The sequence below is a fragment of the Typopeltis vanoorti genome, chromosome 7 (genome assembly GCF_054136105.1).
Source record: "Typopeltis vanoorti isolate ZY-2024b chromosome 7, IOZ_Tvanoo_1.0, whole genome shotgun sequence".
Taxonomy (NCBI): Eukaryota; Metazoa; Arthropoda; class Arachnida; order Uropygi; family Thelyphonidae; genus Typopeltis; species Typopeltis vanoorti.
Genome location: NC_143555.1, coordinates 61,792,220 through 61,813,035, shown reverse-complemented (window position 1 = coordinate 61,813,035; position 20,816 = coordinate 61,792,220). Strand labels below are relative to the sequence as shown.

At 35.4% G+C, this 20,816-nt stretch overlaps 1 protein-coding gene across 1 annotated transcript in view; it reads left to right on the top strand.

Moving 5' to 3' along the window:
• LOC150104721 (circadian locomoter output cycles protein kaput-like) overlaps positions 1-20,554 on the top strand; it is a 237,164-nt gene extending 216,610 nt beyond the window's left edge. The window contains exons 11-12 of the mRNA XM_090395307.1: positions 8,185-9,065; positions 19,862-20,554. Of these exons, the coding sequence (XP_090251433.1) occupies positions 8,185-9,065; positions 19,862-19,989 (1,009 nt within the window). The 3' untranslated portion in view covers positions 19,990-20,554. The remainder of the gene's footprint in view (positions 1-8,184; positions 9,066-19,861) is intronic.
• Positions 20,555-20,816: the final 262 nt, after the last annotated feature.

The following is a 20,816-nucleotide window of genomic DNA, read 5'->3' as shown; positions in this document are numbered from 1 at the left end:
GACTACAGAAAGAAATGTGCAATGCAAGAAACCAGTGCTTCTAAACAGCAACAAAACCAACAAAGCAGTTAAGTTTAAGAATTTCTAAACTTTGTATCAATAAATAAATGTTCAAAATTACTAATTAAATAAAAAAGAATTAATTTACTTTGGTCACTAAAGTAGATTTTTAAATAAAAAGCAAATTACATAATTTTAGTGAGAACAATATTAAAAACTTTCACCAATCCTAAAATATACTCTGAATAGTTTGGCCAGCTTTGCGGGCCGAGTGGTTAGCGTATCCACTCTTCAGCCAAAAGCCTGTGGGTTCGAATCCTGCCATGGGCATGGATGTTTGTGATTGTCTGTGGAAATACTAGTGGTGGTGGTCGGCAGTAGATGGCGTTAGTGTAGTTGCGGATGAGTGGTGGAGACAGAGCTATAGAGCAGGTGCCCTCCCTCGATGAGTCGTTGGGCTCCTGGAGTGTTTCGTAATAATAATAGTTTCAAATTTAATAATTTTTTTTATTATTATTATTGCAAAAACAATGTACAGGTGCTGCATATTAAATTCAAGAGACACACACACACACACACACACACACACACTTGTATAGGTAAAATTTATAAGTTCTGTATTACCTTGGCATCTCAGGGTCTGGCTCCCACTGAAGAACCTCAATAAAGGTCGAAACCGGTCTGGGTAGTGGCCCTTCCCTTAATGCATAGCAACATACATGTCCGCAAGGAGATGTGCTTTGCATTATGCGAAATACTCAGGTAAGTGATCAAAGCTTACTCCACCTTTACTACGAGTTGCCTCAGACCTGAAAACACTTCAGGTGCAAACTTGACTTACCTGCTTGTTTGCTTACTTGGGAAAAAGGATTAAAACCAAGTTTATAAAATTGCTTGGTATGTATCTTTAATGTATAATATACCCAAGGTAAAAAATCATCATCATCATGCACATCAAGGATTTAGGCCTAGCATGGCCTGTTCCAGCCTTCTTAGAAGTCATCGTTTAAGAGGACGTCCTGGTTTTCTTTTTTCCTAATGGCTTGTTTTGGTAATCTTTCTGTTTTCATTCTTTGAACGTGTTCCATCCATTTATGTTTATATTTTTTAATTTTTTTCTATTACTGGTTCTTGGTTTAATTCTTTCATAATTTCTTTGTTTCTTTTGTGATCAAATAGGGTATACTTTGCAGTTTTTCTCATAAACTTCATTTCTGCTGTTGTTAATCTTTGTTTATCTTTTTGTTTTATTGTCCAGATTTCACTTCCATACATTAAGACTGGTAGGGCTAATGTATTGTATACTTTTAGTCTAGTTTGTTTTAAATATAGAGTTAATTACACCTGTTATTTTTAAATATTTTGCAATTTTTACGTTTATATCTTTTTCATTTTCATATGTGATCATACATCCTAGGTAGTTAAATGAATTCACCTGTTCTAAGATCTTGTTATCTATTACTATTTTAGTTCTTGCTGGATCTTATCCTTTAAAGGCCATAGTTTTTGATTTTTCTGTTGATATTATCATACCATAATCTTTGGATATCTCATTTAGATCTAAAATAGCTTTCTGTAGTTTATCTTCAGAATTTGTAATTATTATTTGGTCGTCAGCAAAGAGGAGAGTGTTTAAATAAATAATACATATTGTGTAAAAAATACATATACATGAAACCAAAATAAAATAAAATATGGAAACAAAAAAAAAAAAAAGTATATTGGTAAATATCAGCAGTTACTCCTTTCCTGTAGTTTGTCTGAGAGTTACTGACCTTTTTGGCTATAGATGTAATTTTACTGCTATGAGTGGTCTGATTTAAAACCACATTAAAACGACTTAAATTTTAATCCTAAAGGCCAATTCAAAATACCATTTGGCCAGTAGAAATGAACAGACTGTTTCATCTGGTCAGAGAAATAATTTGCAGTATATAACTTCAGCACATTTCACTCTTTACATACCAATAAAGTCTGCGCGATTAGCCTAGTGGCTTTGCACTTTGCAACCATATACCTGGGGAAGGAGTGTCCTAGGTTCGATTCTCGTCGATGACATGAGGAGCTTAAGGATCTTTTTCAGCCATAGCTAAGTTAGCCGGTCTTGGGCGTGGACAGCAGGTTTTTTTCCGCCAGTTTATCTATGGGTTTTCATCCTGCCAACCGGACCCATGAATACACAAACTAGTCATAGAAATAAGGCAAGGAAGGCAACGGGGAAACCACCTGGCGTCATTATCTCCCTAGTTGCAACCATCTCAAAGAGAGGAAGCCACAGGATCGGATCAGATACCAATAAATGGTCAGCTTGATATGAAAACAAATTTTGACTCAACACATTAATTGTAAATTCTAAGTACCAGATTTTAATAAAATTCTGTCCAAAATAAATCTAACAGGTGCTTATAACAGATTTTATGAAATAATCTAATATTTCTTCTTTTTGTGATTTGCTGTTGTTAACTTTCGTTTAGTTTGATTTTAGTTTAAAAGCTTATTTCCAACAGTAACATCATTTCTGCATCTGTGAATTAGTTGGTATCAATGATTCCCTTTGGTTGGAAAGATGGATTCAAATCTCATATGGAGGCGGCATGGTTTTTCCTCCCATAAAATGACAGAAATTTCTCTGACAAGCCATTAAGCCTAATACGAGTAAAAGAAGATGGAGTTAATCCATGACATACTTCTCATTACTGAGATGCATGTATAACCTTGTGGCATTTTGGTTCCATAACCCTAGACTGTCAGAAAAAAGATTTATCAATATAGTTCTAGTTATGGATTGCACCAGAGCAACTCTTTCTGGACTTTTTTTTTTTTTTTTTTCAGTCAGTTCCTAAGTCAATCTTCTGCACAGGCACGTGCCCCCCCCCCCCCAAGAAAGCTGGTTAAATTTAGGGTTATGAGTTCTGCCTGCATTTAAGAAATAAAAGGGGAAGATTAATGTATAATTTCATATATCAATGTCAAAGCAGAACCTCCTCCACACAAGCACAGATTCTTTTCATTGTATGGCTATTAGTTAATTAGGTGATGAATGAATGAATGGCTGGTACAGTTTATGTTGATACTATTTTGGCTGGTTATATCTGAGAGTTTCATGTGTTTGTTGCAAAGATTAAGGTTGTCCACCCAAGGAGATACAGATCATTTTAGAAATAGAGAAAAAAGTGTACCATTTATAGATCTATTGCTAATTCTCTATCAACAGAATGGAGGATTTCAGTTTTTTTTAATTTATTTATTTTACGTCTAGTTTCTTGGGGATAAGCACATGTTGCTGCATCCGTGTACAATCTCACTGTTATCCATGTCAAAAATCTGGCAGTGTTAAAACTTGTTCATCATACACACTCCTTTTGTTCCATGAGTACTTATTAGTCACAAATTGGTATCATTAAGAGAGAGAGACCTCCAGGGAGGCCACATACTACATGCACCAGCTATCATGCTATGCTTGTTCTTGAATTCATTCACACTGCTTGCACACACAATATCCCGTGGAAATCCATTCCCATCGTGCATCAATTCTATTAGAGAAAAATCTGTATTGCCCCTTCTTGGTGGCATTCATTCTTAGCTTCCATGGATGCCCTCTCATCCTTTCCACATCTTCCATTAAATGAAAAATTTCATCGTCTGAAATCATATCACCACCGTTTCTCCTGTTTGCTAGTGTCTGCAGTCTACAAATTCTCAGAAGTTTGTCATGTCTTCTTAATTAGTATTGCACAATCCTAATATCATTTTTAACACTCTCCTTTGCACTTTCTCCACTAAATCAGAATGGAAATCAGGAGACCAGACCTGTGCACAGTCTAAATGAGGGCTTATAAAGATAATTATATGTTGAAACAAAGTTAATTTCAGCATTGCAATTATCTTTTGAGTTGTATTTGGTCTTTACTACATGGCCCTTGAACTTCAACTTCCTATCTACTAACACTCCAAGATCCCTGGTGGGATCAGTTTCTCCTAGCATAATTCCACCTTTGGATATGTAATACAATATTGGATATCTAATTATGCTAGAGTGCATGAGTTTACATTTACTGATATTGAACTGACATCCATTTTCCCATGCCCATAATTCCAGTCTATTCAAATCATTCTGCAAGTATTGCATATGAGCTACATCCTGATTGCCTTACCTATTTTTGCATCAACATCAAATAGCTTTATGTTGCTTGTCAAATCCTTCCCAATATCATTAATATACAGATTGAATAACAGTTGACGAAAGACCAATCATTGTGGTACACCACTGGTTACCTTAAATCTTGCAGACTCACATCCCCCCCCCATATACCACTTTTTGATATCTGTCAGTCAGCTATCTTCTTATTCACACTAATGTTTTATAACCATTACCATATTCTCCAATTTATGCAACAGTCGTACATGCTGTATTCTGTCAAAATTCTTAGCAAAATCCAAAAGTAACATTATTATAGAATTTGAGAAAGTTATTAAAACATGACTTTATTAATCCATGTTGCTCATTACAAATTCGAGATTCACTGATAACCCATTTCTGAATGCAAACCTTAACCAATTTTTCCAAATTCTTAACCACCACTCCTGCGATACTAATTGGTCGATAGTTGGATACATCGGTCTTTGCACTACCCTTCTGCAATGGAATTACCATACAACATTCTTTCCATTCCTGCAGAATCTTCCTTTCTGAGACTCAAATTATATAGCCTGGTTAAAGGAATAGCCAGTTCAGCTAAACACTCTTTTAGCATCCATGCTGATATTCCATCAGTCCCTATTGCTCAGTTTGTGCAAGAGCTCTAATATCTCCTCCTCACACACTGACTTTCTCCATCCAGTTAAGATGTAGCAGTGTGTGAAGAGGAGATATGATTCGATGGAATTCTTTGGGGTTGTTTTTAGCATGCTGGGGTTATGGATATTTTTGAATGCCCATTCTCTGATGCTGTGACTAGCGTGTTGGCTAAAGGCCACGATTTTCCTTTGGTACCTAAATCCATTCTGCATCTTGATTTTTTTCAAAACATCAAACTCAATCCATCGGGGCTTTCAAGCTGCTGCTTTATCCTTTAAAAGCAAATTACCTCCATGTAATTTATCTAGTTAATGAAATCTGTTTGCTGTTTTCATTAAGACAAAAGAACTATATATCTGTTTTGAAAGCAGATAAAGCTGTGATGGTAATGGATAAGGCTGACACTGCCTATTACACGATACCTCCACCTAATCAAGAAATTAGTTAACCCTATAAAAACACAAATTGAACAATTAAATAAGTTTCTTGATGAAGTTAGCTGGGTTCAAAATACTTTGGATAAGTTACGCACCTATTTTGGAAGGACTCGTTTATATGGTTTTTTTCCCAAAAATTCATAAAGAAAGTTGTCCAGCAAGACTCATTGTGAATTGTATCGACTCTCCCATTTATAGAATTGCTAAATATCTTTCATTATTAACTGTCCATATTGGACAATCCAGATTATTCATCAAGTATTTCACACATCCTCCTTTCAATTAGTAGAGCTCATAATGTATGCTCTTCTCCCTCTAGATTACAACAAGTACTTCTCACTATCAAATTTTTAATGGAATTAAATGGATACAACTGTCATCAAATCCAGCAGATAACTGATTCCTATGTTCTAAGGAAAAAATTAAGAATATTCAAATACAAGAGAGATTTGTTAGGTTAGCTTTGACATTTTTTCCCTTTTTATCAACATTTTATCTTTGACACTATTAGTTTACTATATGATGATTTCCCTCCTCATGTTGTGATGATTTTTTGAATTTGTTACGCAATCTAGGTATTTCAGCTGGAAAAACAATATCTATAGACAGATTGAAGGCACTGCCTTCTGTCTCCACCTTTTGCAAACTATTTTTTGAACCATCTGGAAGATACCTTGTTTTCATCCCCAACCCACCCTCTTTGGTTTTGTTATGTCTATGATGTGTTTCCTGTTTAGTCTCATTCTGAAAATGAACTTACCATTTTCCTACAACAGATCAGTAGCCTTCATCCACACATTTGATTCATCATGGAAAAAGAAAATGCTTGTAATTTACCATTCTTGGACATCCTTCTTACTTGCACAGCCTCCAGTGCTTTGTCAACCAATGTTTATCAAAAACTTACTTTTACTGATACATACAATCATCAAAAGTCTCCTCATCATACCTTTAAAAAAATTGGTGTTATCAAGTCATAAATTAATTGAGCATATATATGCTCTTCTCTCCAAGATTAGAACAAGTACTTCTCACTATGAAATTTTTAATGGAATTAAATAGTTACAACCCTTATCAAATCCAGCAGATAACTGACTCCTATGTTCTAACACCTAAGGATTCTTCAGCAGTCTGCAGGGTTCCAATCCCTTATATTTCTGGTATCTCTGAACCCTATTGGTAGAATTTTGAAGAAGTATAACCTTATTCCCACATATTTTCAAATCAACAAAATTTCTCATTACTGTCACCTCTATCGTTAGCTGGTGTTTACTAGATTCCTTGTGAATATAATTTGACATACTTTGGGCAGATGACATACATCGGCCTAACCTGAATTGGAACAATTCTCTCCCCCCCCCCCCCCCCAAAAAAAAAAAACTTGGGAGATTCTTGTTTTATGTAAACATAAACATATTTTATGTAAATAGTTGTAATATTATTAATATATTCATTTCTAGCTCGTAGCAACCAATTAAAAATGGTTGCATTCTTGTTCGTTGATTTGCTTATTTTTAACACTGATGTATTGCTATTTTCAGTATGAAATATCTATATTACTGTTAATTACTGTGGTTATTGTGTAATTTGTTTTATACACTATGTTGACAAAAATATTTGGACACCTAGTTGGTCAAAAGAATGATTCTAATTACATTTCTAGCATTGAGTAGTATCACCTGAATGACAGCGACTACCCTTTGGGGGAATGCTTTCAACCAATTTCTGATATGTTGTAACAGAAATATTCTTCCATTCTTCATTCAAAGTTATCCCTATTGTTGATGACGGCCGCTGTAGTCAGGAGTAAATTTGGTGTTCTAATTTGTCTCAAAGATATTTGATAGGGTTGAGGTCTGGACTCTTAGCCAGCCAATCCAACACATCGATGTTGTTTTGTGTAACCAGTCTTAGACACACACACACACACACACACACACACACACACACACACACACACACACACACACACACACACACACACACACAGTGCAGTATGACATAGAGCATTGTTATGATGAAACATGTAAGGGTCACTGGCAAAGTACTTCCATAGTGTCAGAAGCATGAACCACCAAACTTGACAGTTCAAATGATGCAGTCCTACCAAAACCATTCCCTGGCTAATCTCCAGATACAAACATGAACATCAGGGTGAAACATTTGGAAGCATATGGCAGCACACATCGTGCATCACTCTCAGAATCCTTTTCCAATCATCTACAGTTCTGGAACAGTGTGAAAGACACCAGTCCAAATGTTATTTGGCATGAAGTGTGGCTTCTTTGCAACAGCTCTGCCATGGGAGCCTAAGGCATGCAACTCCCTGTGGACAGTTCTAGTGCTGAGAGATGTCTCTGCCCCATTTTCTTGGTTGACTGTGACATCCGCTGCTGATGACATGTGGGTTGCTCGAACATTCTGAGATAGAGCTTATTGATCTTGGTCAGTGACCTCCCATTTTTCTGCTATGCTAGCATCATCAACTTTCCATCTATGAATGGTTATAAGCAGTGATGGATTTTGGTATACTGAGACAGGTAGCAATGTTATGGACAGAAAGATCATTATGTGACACCCAACTACCATTCTACATTGGAAGTCTATCAGTTTAGCTAAACTTGGTTTCTTGATATCGAGTCAAGTAAATATTGCAGATGTTGTGCAGCACACATGCCACCTTTTATTAACAGACTTACACAGACACTTCCTGAATATTTGCATGCCACATAAGATGTCCAAATACTTTTGCCAATGTAGTGTATGATATATATTATTATTAGTTCCCATTTTTGTCATACTTGCATCATTATATCTTTCTCATCAGTTGAATAGTAAAACATTTTGCAAAACAAGTTTTATTGTTCAACTAATTTACATGTATTATGTTAATATTTTATATACTTGCTTATGTTGTTTAATATCTTTTGTTATCAACTTTTGTTTTAGTGAAGAAGAGGGAAAACAAGAAATAAAAAAATTTGTCGAACAATTTACACCGCACATTAAAACAAGTTCACTTAAAGCCCTTTATGAATCTATGCGAACAGTCACTGCTCAGAATAGAGCTTTAAAACAAGCATCTAATGCTCCAAATGATTCAAATGTTGCAAGAGAAAATACCAGTGATAATACAAAGAAATTGTTGCAGTCAGAAAATATAGTAAAAGCATCTATTGTTATTAAAGTGGAACCAGAAGATATCGATTATGTATCACAAGAAATGGAGAGAAACATGAAACGTTATGTTAACGATAATGCTTTGTCAGCACAGCTGTCAACATGTCATCAATTTGATAATTCTATCCAGTCTTGTTCTCTCAAAGACAGAACATCACCGTGTAGTGAAAGTAGCAGCAGTAATCTTGCTTATACCAGCCATTCTCCTCTAACAGAAAGCAGTTTTGGTACTAACAGCCCTCAATCAGATAGTGTTTTCAGTCCATTAGGTATAAATAGTGGGCAAGATTTAGAAAGAAACATATCATCTGAGAATCTGTCTTCATTATCAGGTACCTGTACTTCAGTTGGTCCCCCGGTGCATGATGACCAAGATAGTAACGTTCAACTTGAAATATCAGGGTCTTGTTTTACACCTAAACAGAATGTGATTACTGTTGGTGATTCAGCTTCTTCAAAACTGAATACCATGGAACATTCTGGAATATCATGGGCTGTGTCTCGATCTGGACCAGAGAGTGATTCTTCTAGACAGAGCCTCTCAAAAAATACTTCAGTTTACTCAGGAACTACAAAGAGTTGTGTCTCTGCACAAGTGCCACTATGGAAAAATGACAATGGATTTTCATTATCTCCAACTAGTAATACAAGTAAGTAATATTTGTTTATGTTTAAATAGCATACTTTTAAAATTGGTTAATTAATGAAAAGCAGTACTGAATTATAACAACAATGGCAACAAAAATCCAAACCTCAACTGTCCATATTACGTGCAGCATAATTCTTCCACTAAAAAAAAAAGTAGTATATGTACATTTGTCAGATCTCACATTCCATGTTAGATATTACTATATCTTGATTTTCTCTTTATGATTTACTTTGGCTCAAATTTTTCTTGTTTCTGTCTTTGCTATTAGAATTTACTATTCTGACCTGCAATTATCTACTGAAATTGATTTTCTACATTATTAATTACCCACACAGTGAATCAGTTTTCTGAAACTTTAGTGGTCAGTAGCATTTCTGAGTAGCTTGTTTTCTCTACATTCACAGATCAGGATGGAAGAAATGCTAAGGCATTGACTTTTAGTAATGAACACACAAGTTATTCATCTATCAACTGTAATGCCAGGTGATTATCATTCTCTGTCTCCATATCCTGGGCCTTTTCTTAACCAGCTCTTTCCTAATATATATAGCCTGAAATTAAACACTTGGCAGTCCAGTTTGTGGCAGTAGAAAAAAAGTTGTTCTTTTATTTAAAATAAAGAGCCAATTCGGCGATGTAAACATTATTTAAGTTAAGGGGGATATTAAATCCCACATTGTTTTAAAACCAAATAAGAAACTCAAAGATCGGAATCAAAGAGTTTCATGCCAAATATAGTAACTATAAATGTATCAGCAACTACTAGCGTAAGCTACAGCACGTAGTTCAAGTATGTAGTACAAACTAGAGCAACTCGTAGCTCTAGTTGTTCTTTCTGCATATGCTACACTCACTCATGCCATCGCACCCTTCAATAAGAAGGATGATATGCCCATGTGTGAGTATAATTCATCAGTTTTAGCCTTACATCATATTTTATGAGACCCTTACTTCTCTAATGACTTGCCAGAGTATAAATGCAAGCAGATTTTATCAGACTCGTCGTATACATCTGGTGTTTTTAAATTTATGCATTAAACTAAAATCTTGTTTCAAATTTATCAGTTTATGGATATTTCTTTGTAATCTGATATAACTTAAAATGTTCAAAATTTAATTATCTGTTTTTTCTCCCCTTAATATTGACTTGATGCATTATAGCCATAGTTGCTAATATACCATATAACAGCAACAGCTTTACTAAAAGTAAGTAGAATTATTATAACTGATCTTCCCTGACTGAAGCAATGTTGTGCCCAGCTCAGTAAGTGATCCCCATCCAGGAATATTCTGGAGGTGATTCCTAATTAATTCTTTCATTACATTTTCGAATTCTAATATGTGCTACTGAGATTCATTGTTCTATTATTCTAGACTTTATACGTTGAACCATCTTGATGAATGCCCAGAAAAAAAATACCTTTGCAAACTTCCACCCAGAAAGTATTTGTCCAAGTTCCAACAGTTCATTGAAGATGATTAAAAGTGGATGAATTAACTCTGATGCATATCCGAGTTAATTCATCTGAAATATCTCTGTAAAATTTTTAACAAGCTTTCATTGTCACTTTGTCACTAATCCAACGAACAGCTTGTACAAGTGCTCACTTCAGCAGATGTAACTCAACAACTAATGCTCATAGCAGAATGGGGCAAATGGCAGTTTGTTCTCAAAACCTGCTGTTAGGTGTGCTCAGTAGCAGCAGTACGCTCTCTGTGCCAGTTGGCGTGCTATTTAAATTTGGTCTTTATGTTTGAAAACACCTCGTACATTTACAAAATGTTTAATAAGTTCTTCAACTGCAGCTGGGTCATTCAAAATTATTTCAGAGGATCTGGCAGTTCCTAATTCTTTTGTTATTGTTACTCTCCTTTTAACATATCTGTAAAAGGATTTTTTTTTTTTTTTCAATTCTTCATACCATTCGTGGTACTGTGATTCAAACTGATTTACAATCTTTAATTAATGCTTATACCCAGGGCTCCAGGAATACAACTTAATATTAGCCACAATAAAACTTCACTCGCCCAAGGTATTGGTCTACTTTATATAAATATTGTTAAAGGCGATGTTTTTAATAAAAATAAATGTTATGATGACAAAACAAAGTGATATATTCTTTAATTCTCATTATACAGAAATATCCTTTCCTTTAATGGGGGTTTAAAATGTATGCCACAATACAGCTCATCATAACTCAGTTTATGTATTCTCTCAATGTTCATAATGAAGGGTAAAATCTTATAAATTATCCACAAACAACCATTTAATAAGCAAGATAAATAATGAAATTCACAAAAACAAAAAAGACTCACTTTTCACGATATACTCAGTCACTTGATAAATTTTTTCTATTTGTCTTTGTAAGCTAATTGCATATTTTAAAAAATAGTATTGAAAGCCTCTGCATCATGTTGAAGTATTTAATTACATTGAGCTGTGAAAATAAATTTAGGACAATGCTATATTAAATTGCACACCTAAAGAATAAGATGTATGAATGTAACACTGTAATTAAATCGAACATGCCACCATGATCGCTTCAAGAGCTCGAAATTGCTCTCACAGAAGAGTGGGGAAATATCCCACAGGACTGTTTGATCATCTTATCCGGTCCATGCAATCAAGATGTACTACTGTTTTGGCTGTTAATGGAGACCATACACCCTATTAAAAATTAACAAAAGCGTTTTAGGCTATTCTTAATTGCTTGCTAATTTTAATTTCTGTAGGATAATTATAAACTTCTGCAAATAATTATAACTATTGGATACTTTATACATGAATAAATATTTCTTACTTATGGATAGGATGTGATTGATGAGATATTGTTTAAATAATCAATATTTATTGCAAATTTAACAAATTATACATTTTAACAAGAATAGCCCAAAACGCTTTTGTTAATTTTTAATAGGTTGTATGGTCTCCATTAACAGCCAAAACAGTAGCATCTTGATTGCATGGACCAGATAAGATGATCAAGCAGTCTTGCGGGATATTTCCCCACTCTCCTGTGAGAGCAATTTCGAGCTCTTGAAGCTATCATGGTGGCATGTTCGATTAGATTACAATCCAGTGAACAGGCAGGCCAGTCCGTTCGTTCAATACCTTCTTCCTCAAACCACTCGTATCAAATTTGCACGGTGTGGACGAGCATTGTCATCCATAAAAATGAATTCATGGCGAATTGCAGCAGCATATGGATGAACTATAGGTTCCAAAATCTCATTGCGATACCTTTGGGCTGTTAAGGAACTGTGTCTGATGAAATAAAGATCAGTATGGCCACCTATACTTATTCCAGTCCATACCATCAAACTTACCTTGATGTTGGGGTCTTTCATGAACAAACTGTGAATTATTTATTGTTCAACTTTCACACCATATCAAGATATGTCAGTTATCTGGTTGCAGAAACCTGGACTTGTCACTAAAAATGCATGAGCCCAATCATCATTTGTCCAATTCTGGTGTTCCCGTGCCCAAATTCTTCAGGCTCTTTTGTGATTTGCAGTAAGTGGAATGCAAACCATTGGGTCTTTGAGCATATAAACCTACGAATGAAGATGATTTCGAACATTTCCCGTCTCCAGAAAGCGATTCCAAAGTCGCAAAATTACGCTTTGAGATATACGACAAGTTGAGCGACAACTTGCTGTGTTTGTCCAAGCCATGGATTCTGGGATATCATGTTGCTCTGCCATTTTTAACAAAATAATGGGTGGTAGGTGACAAGTTTATAATTGAAGTGATCACAACAAGCCATGCTTTTATATCCCCACATGCTAATACTGCTAAGACACATTTCGACGACTTTTAACATGATTTTGTATGCAACTCATGTTCTACACTGTTGTATATTAAGAATATTTTAAAATAAATGCGTTGCATTTGTAAATTATTTTTATAATTTACAAGAAAACCAAAATATCCCCTAATTTTTTGAACAGCATATTTATAATAACCTTTTTTTTTGTTAATGAAATTACACAATATTGTGAGAAGAGCACAATTAATTTTTTTAAAGAATAGATTTCTATTACATATATTTTGCATATATACATGTAGGGTTAATATTGAACTAAACAAATGATTGATTTAATTATAATATTTATTTATTAAACATGATAACTAATTTACTTTAAAAGTTTTCAAGATATGGAGAACTTACTTGTTTTGCTTGAGGTGTGCATGATTTACTGTTTTCAAGTAAAACGCCATAATGATAACAGTGGTGGCTCATTTTTCTCGCTTCATGACTGAAATGAAAACTTAAAGTATGATGAGTCATGGTGCATGCATGAAAAATTAAGGGTATTTCTAGAACTGTATAGTAGATATTTATGTAAAGTCCTTTATACAGAAAGAAAGTCTTTAAATTACAAGGACAGGATAGCTGTTGGAGAAAGATGTTATGGCAGGAGGAAAAAGTCTTTCCTTGTTGCACAGAATAATCCTCAGCTGCAGATATGACTATCATCTGTGGTAAATTTTGTTCCTTTCAAGTATTTCTTTAAATTTAGGGATAGGAAATAGTCAGATGGGGTGGATGAGGCAGACATTGAAAGCCCAACTTGTGTATTTCCTTTAGGTTTCATGAGCAGTGTGAGCAGGTGCATTGTTCTGCAAAAGCACCTTCCTCTGCTCAGTTTCCCCATGGCATTTTTCTTCAGTACCTCCTTGAATTCCTTCAGAGCAGTTGAATAAACTGCTGTTATAACAGTTTCATCATCTTTTTTCGAGATACTCGGTAAGGATAACACCATCCATATCCCAAAAGACAATGGCAAGAACTTTCCCTGCTGACTTTTGGGTTTTGAACTTCTTTGGCCATGGAGAACCTTTGTGTCTCTACTCCATTGACTGTTGTTTGGTCTCTGGGCCATGCTGATGAAGCTATGTTTCATCAACAGTCACAATACGAACTAAAAAATTTGTACCTGATTTCTCGAAATGACCCCAATTCCTTTGAGATGACAGCAGGCGTTCTCTCTTGTGGTCGGCATTCAAATATTTGGGGAACCCACTTCATTGAGAGCTTCTGCATATCCAGCTGTTGGTAGATAATGATCCTAACTCGTTCCCTGGATATCCTTAGGCTTTGTAATGTTTTTGGCTGGTATTCGTCTATCATCAAGGATCATGGCATGCACTGCATCGATGTTTTCAGGTGTGATCACCGTGAAAGGTCTTCCTGACCTTGGGGGGGGGGGGGGGGCATCTGTTGTCTCAGGATACTCAGTTTTAAACTTGGCCACCCATCTGGCATCTGTTGGATATGCAGGGGCATAGTCCTCTAAGTCTCAGACAGAGTTTGTTGAATCTCAGTTGCAGACTTTACTTGTAGTACAAAAAATAGTTGACGGCCCACACCTCTGTGTCTTTGAATTTTTTGAAAACCTCTGACATGGCATCTTATATATCCTAAAAGAAAAAGAACAAATTATTACCAGTTGATGAAACATGTGAGTTAAAGGGTTTTAAAGTATATACTTTTTTGTGGTTATTTCAGTTGCTTTAATATCGTTTTTGTTCTAGGTGTTTATCAGAACTTTTCAGCCTCCTCCTTGTATGTTTTTATATAGTAAATCTTATGTTCATTGTTACAATTTCTCCAATCAATAATCATTCTTGAAGTGAATGTTAGTGGCAAACACTTATCATTACTACTGAAATATTTACATCATCCAACTTTTTTAACTTCTTCCTGTACTCTATTTTTGATACAGGTTTCTATAATATTACCTGAAATATTAACAATATTGTATTCTTGCAAATAACTATGTTTCACTAACGTGGAAAGATGACATTACCATTCTATTGTTTCTAGTCAATTATTAATGTTAACCAACTTACAAACATGTCTCAAGAATCTACTATGAATAAAACTTATCAGGATGGTAATTACTTATTAATTTGATCAGCACCATGTTATAATGAAAACTTCCTAGGAGGTCTTCATTATATTTACATATTGCCATGGGTGAGGTGAGCAGGTGGCAAACATGGAATTTCTTCAGGCCTCCTGGTAAGCAGAATGGTGGTTTTAACATGAGAAGCTAAAAATTCATACTAACTAGACAATTGCAAACATCCACAGTGATTCAAACTACAGCCTGTTGGTTGACACTCGCACACAATGGCAATTTTGGGATAACCAAACCAGATATGAATCACTGCTGAACATAATCATTGTTAAAGCACTCACATTGCGTTGAAAGAGAGGAAATTTACATCATCAAATTCCTGCCATGTACCCTCAAGGGGTATACTGGATATGATAGTACAACATGAAAAATTTACATCATTACTAACTTCCTATCTACAATTTTCCTCCAAATCAGTCTGTTACTTGTCAAGACTCCAACATCATCAGAGCTTATATTTCTATCGTCTAAGGCATTTTGTACCATATCAATCCACCTATATCTTGGTCTTCTCTGGGTCGTTTTCCTGCCAACCTGGCAGAGAACACTTGTTTTGCTAATCTCTCCTCGTCCATTCTGTTTAAGTGACCATGCCACCTGAGATTATTTCTGCTAACACATTCCTGGATGCTGACAATCTCAAGTTCTTTCCTAATATCCTCATTTTTAATATGATATTGCCATTGATGCCATCTGTTCACACCTCTAATCTTTCTCAGGACTCTCATATCTGCGGTTTGTAGTCTTTGGTCAAGTGTTTTACTTCTGACCCAGCACTCAGATCCACAAGTTAAAACTGGTTTGAACACTGCCTTGTCTACAGCTAATTTAGCGTTCCGATTAATTTCTCTTATTCCATATGAATTTATTCAATTAACTAACTACCATACCAGCTTTGTTGATCCTGTTGTCTATTTCCATATTTAATTTACCATCTTCATTAAAAATCATGCCTAAGTAACTGAAATGTTTTACATGTTCCACAGGTTCTCCTTTCACAAAGCAGTTGACATTTTCAACGATTCTGCCTATTTTCATTGTCTTTGTCTTTTTAATGCTGACCTTCATACCATATCTATTACAACAGTTATTCAATTTAATCAAGGAATCTGTCTGTGGTCTGGATGGCCGAGTGGTTAGCGTATCAGCTCTCCAGCCAAAAGGCTGCGAGTTCGAATCCTGCCGTGGCCATGGATGCTTGTGATTGTCGCTGTGGAAATACCAGTGGTGGTCGGTGGTAGATGGCGATGTCATTGATTGTGGTCATTGGTGAATGGTGGAGATGGAGTTGTAGAGCAGGTGCCCTCCCTTAATAAGTCCGTGGACTCCCTGGAGGTGTCAAATAATAATAATCTTGCAGATTTCTGGTGGATTTATTTAGAAGTATAACATCTTCCGCATAAAACAGCAAAGAGCTGACATTAACATCTCCAATTTTGATATCATATTTAATACCACTTTCCTTCATAATGTGATCCATATAGATAATGTACATCCTTGTCCCATGACAGATTTAACATTGAACCATCTTCCTGTACTTCCTTCAATTCTAACTGCTGACTTACAACTCAAATAAAGACTAAATATTGCTTGATATAATGTCCCATTGACACCATATAACTGTAGCGTATTGAATAGCTTCTCTATTGGCACCTTGTCATATGCTCTTCCAGATCGACAAAACTTAAATACAGATCTTTGTTATATTCCCATGCTTTCTCAACTATTTGTTGTAAAGAGAAGATCTGATCCTGACAGCTTCTATTTGGCCTGAATCCAGCTTGTTCTTCACGAAGCTTTTCTTCCACAATTCTTCTCAACCGTTTCTCAAGTATACTTGCATAAATCTTGCCAGGAACACTTAGTAAGGAAATACCTCTGTAATTCTCACATTCAGGTTTATTTCCCTTTTTATATATGGGTACTATGAGAGCTCTACTCCAATCATCAGGAATTTGTCCTTCTGGCCAGGCTTTCTGAACTATGTGCAGTGCAGCCACTGTAAGACTCTTATACCACTATAGTTAAGCATTTCTGGTCAAATATCTTCTACTCCTGCTGCCTTTCCACATTTCAAGCCTTTGATGGCTTTTTCTACTTCAAGTATGGATATGTATTCCTGACTGTATGCCTGTTGAGTGTTTTTTTGCCACTGTGCTATCACTGCTTGTTTCATTTAGCAATTTTTTGAAATAATTACTCCATACTTCAAGGATAACTTTTTTCTCCCATTTTTATGTCACCGTTATCATCTCTAACTCCTTTTACAGCACTCTTTCCTCCATTACTAAGCTTCTTCAACAACCTCCAGAATATTTTTCCACCTTTTTGATATTTATTTTCTATGTTCTTGCCAAAGTCCTCCCATGACTTTTGTTCAGCTTTCTTACATTTGTCTCTGTATTCTCTAAGAGCACAAGCTGACTTATTTGCCAGGAACTTTGATATGCTTTCTTCTTTTCCTTCACTGCCTGTTTAACTTTCTGTTCCACCATGGAGTTCTGATTTTTCGATCCTTGCAGACAACCTCACCACATGCCTCTCTGGCTGAATCAATCAGGGTTTTCTTCAAGGCTTGCCACTGAATCTCCAAGGTTTGGTTCCTGTTCTCAAACTTTTTCATTTTTTCTTTGATAATCTTCGTGTATTTTGGTCTAAAGTTCACATCTGAGAGCTGTTCAAGTTTTTCACTTTAAAACTTTCTTAAATGTTCTGCTTTTGAAAATGAAATTCAATTTTATCCTGCTCAAGACTAAATAGTGATCACTTCCCATTTCAAATCCTCTGTACACTCTGGTGTCCTGCACCAAAGAGAGAAAATCACTATTGACAATAACATAGTCAATGAGACTTTTCTTATTCCTTGCCTCTTCTCTCCATGTGAATTTGTGCACATTTTAATGTTCGAACATTGTGTTAGTAATAACAACCAGTCCATGTCCTGAGCAGAAATCCAACAGTCTTTGCCATTATTATTAGCTTTGCTCTTTTCTCCAAATTTTCCCAAAATATTTTTGTATGTCTGACAATCATTTCCTACTCTGCTGTTTAGATCCCCAACAAGGATCAACTTTTCCTTTTTCATTGTGTCGGTTGCTTTCTCTGAAGCTTCAAAAATTCCTCCGCTTCTACCTTAGTAGAAGCGTAGGCACAAATAAGTCTCATTGTCCAGTTACCCATTCTGATATTTGCCCACATTACTCTACTTGAGACTGCCTGCCATTCAAGATTAGCCTCATATTTAGTGTTGAATACTATGGCTACTTCTTTTTCTTGATTGTCCTTGCCTGAATATAACATTTTGTATTTATTGCTCAGAAAGATCTCACCAGTTTTTGTCTTTTTTGTTTTAGTCACCCCTATTATGTCGATCTGGTACTTATCTAATTCCTCAGCTAGCTCCATTTCTGTGCCATTCAGGCTTGTTATGTTGATAGTACTGATCTTTAACTCTGGTGATGTTGAGTTGGGGGTGTGTTTTCAGATTTGTTCCAGTAGCTGACTTTTTGCTGTTCGCCCTATTTCCCTGTTAAGAACAACGTTGGGGGACCTTGTTTAACCAGGCGACGCCCCAGCCAGCATGAAATTTTGTCATGTTGTATCATCATTTTGTATTTAGGTTTAAGCCAATAAGAATACAATTTTGTCGGCTAAATCCCAAATTGGCAGTTCATCCTCGTTCAGCCCATACTGAACGAGCCATCTACCTGGATCATTCAGTATCCAGGTAGATACCCAACAGGGTGCACCACGAGAAGGTGAGGATTGGACATTAGGTCAGAAGCCGTGGTCAGTTCTCCACATTTCTTTAAAGGCTATGTGGAGGTCTCCTCCCAGTTATACAGCTTTGACCCTTAAGCACCCCGAGGAAATTTACATGTTTCCATATTATACTTTATAGGTATGATGCATTGTTATGCCTATGGAATTATTGCTGTGATTTGTACTGTTATTTAGCAGAAATGTACTACAGATGCTGGTTTGGTCGGCTAAGTGAATAGCATATCTGTTCGTGGGTTTGAATCTCACCATTGATGTTTGTGAATGTCTTTAGGCAGTAGAAGTATTTCATTAAGTGTGATTCAATCTGTGCTGGTTGGAGATCTGAAGTAGCTGCCAAAGTTTCATGTTTGGTCTCTAGAACAGAGTTTCTGACTAATCCTAATTTCTGACTAAGGTCAGGTTAGCATCCTGACCTTAGCCTGCTCAGGATGCTAACCACTACACTGTGATAGGTTTACAACTGTTCAAAGGTGGGATTCATCCCTTTTATATATGTGGGTGTGTCTTCAAAATTGTACATGGTGTGCAACCTTATGTTCTCCAGTTAATCACCAACCCCCCAAAGTCAAATATTGTACTATGAACAAAATCTCACTATTCTAACTTAAACATCATCATACATAAGTTAGGTGAGATTTTGTTCAAACTTTGCAGGCATTATTTAACTTGTGGTAGATTTGTTTGACCTAAGCTCTTTCACAAACCTGTTGCATGCAATGCTTGGTATACATTTATTATCATTTGTCTTGCATGTTCCTAGATGATTTTTAGGGTTCAAGATTATTTAAATTTTTTTCTTTAAATGAGTGCTGAACTCAACATTTCAGACTTAGCAAGCCAAATTCAATAAGCCACTTCATCATAGCAGTTAAATGAAATAAATTTAAAAGAGAATGCTTTCATCCAATAAATCTGAAAAACACTCGAATATCATTAAGTAAGTTTGTTTTAACCACTATTAATGATGATGTTATCACTGAGTAACCGTCTTTTTTTTGGATAACATCAGTTTTATTTTTACATATTAGTTACATACATGGAAAATTAAGCAGTCACTGATGTCATCATAAAATTCTCTTTCAGGTCAGGAATCAGGAGAGACCGGTGATGATACACCTCTGGATTCTTCAGACCCGAGTGCTGTTTGCTCAATGGAACCAAGTGACCAGAATGTAAAACTTTCAGCCACTCATTATACAACAGATTGCTGATGTTTAACTCTTTTGTAGTCAGTTCTTGTCTTAAATATCAAAAATCTTTGTTATGTATATTTGTACACCAATGTACAGATCTGTACAGACATTAGTAGCAGAAGCTACTTGTATGAATTATCACCACTTTCATATTAGAATTAACAGATGCTTCTCCAAAACCTTTAAGGTGCCTTTGTGTTCACAGTGTAACTGTCACTCCTGCTCCTTGTTAATGCTTTGATAGAGTAATTATCCAGTATTAATTTTTTTTTTTTGAATCTGTTTTTGTTGTACTTTTTTTGTATTTATCTATGATATAGTTTTATTGTTGGCAAAATTATTGGCACCACACAATTGCTTTTTACACCGGTGTTTTTGTTGTAACTTTAATAAGTCTGTTGATTATTTTATGTACTTTAATCACTTTAGACTGTACTCTGTTAGACTGCAGTTTTGTCCATATTGTACTTTTAAATTACAATACCTGATGTAAATGACATAACATCTGTTTGTTGTTGTAATATTCATGATCAAGGTGACCACTCTATATTTAATAAAATATCCGGTGCCGTGAAATTATGAATCATTTTGCACTTATTTTCTTTGTAATACAAATGTCCATAACTATGATGGCTATCTAAATTCATCTGAACACCAATTACCTTTTTAATTAATGTTATTTACTAAATTCATATCTTTCACACAGAAATCTTTTATTTTATAAATGCAACTAAAAGAAATAAATGGGAAATTTACGAGTTTCCATTCCCCCCCCCCCCCCTCAAAAACACGAAACAGAAAACATGGAACATGTTAAACAGAATGGGCAAGAAAAGATTAGCAAA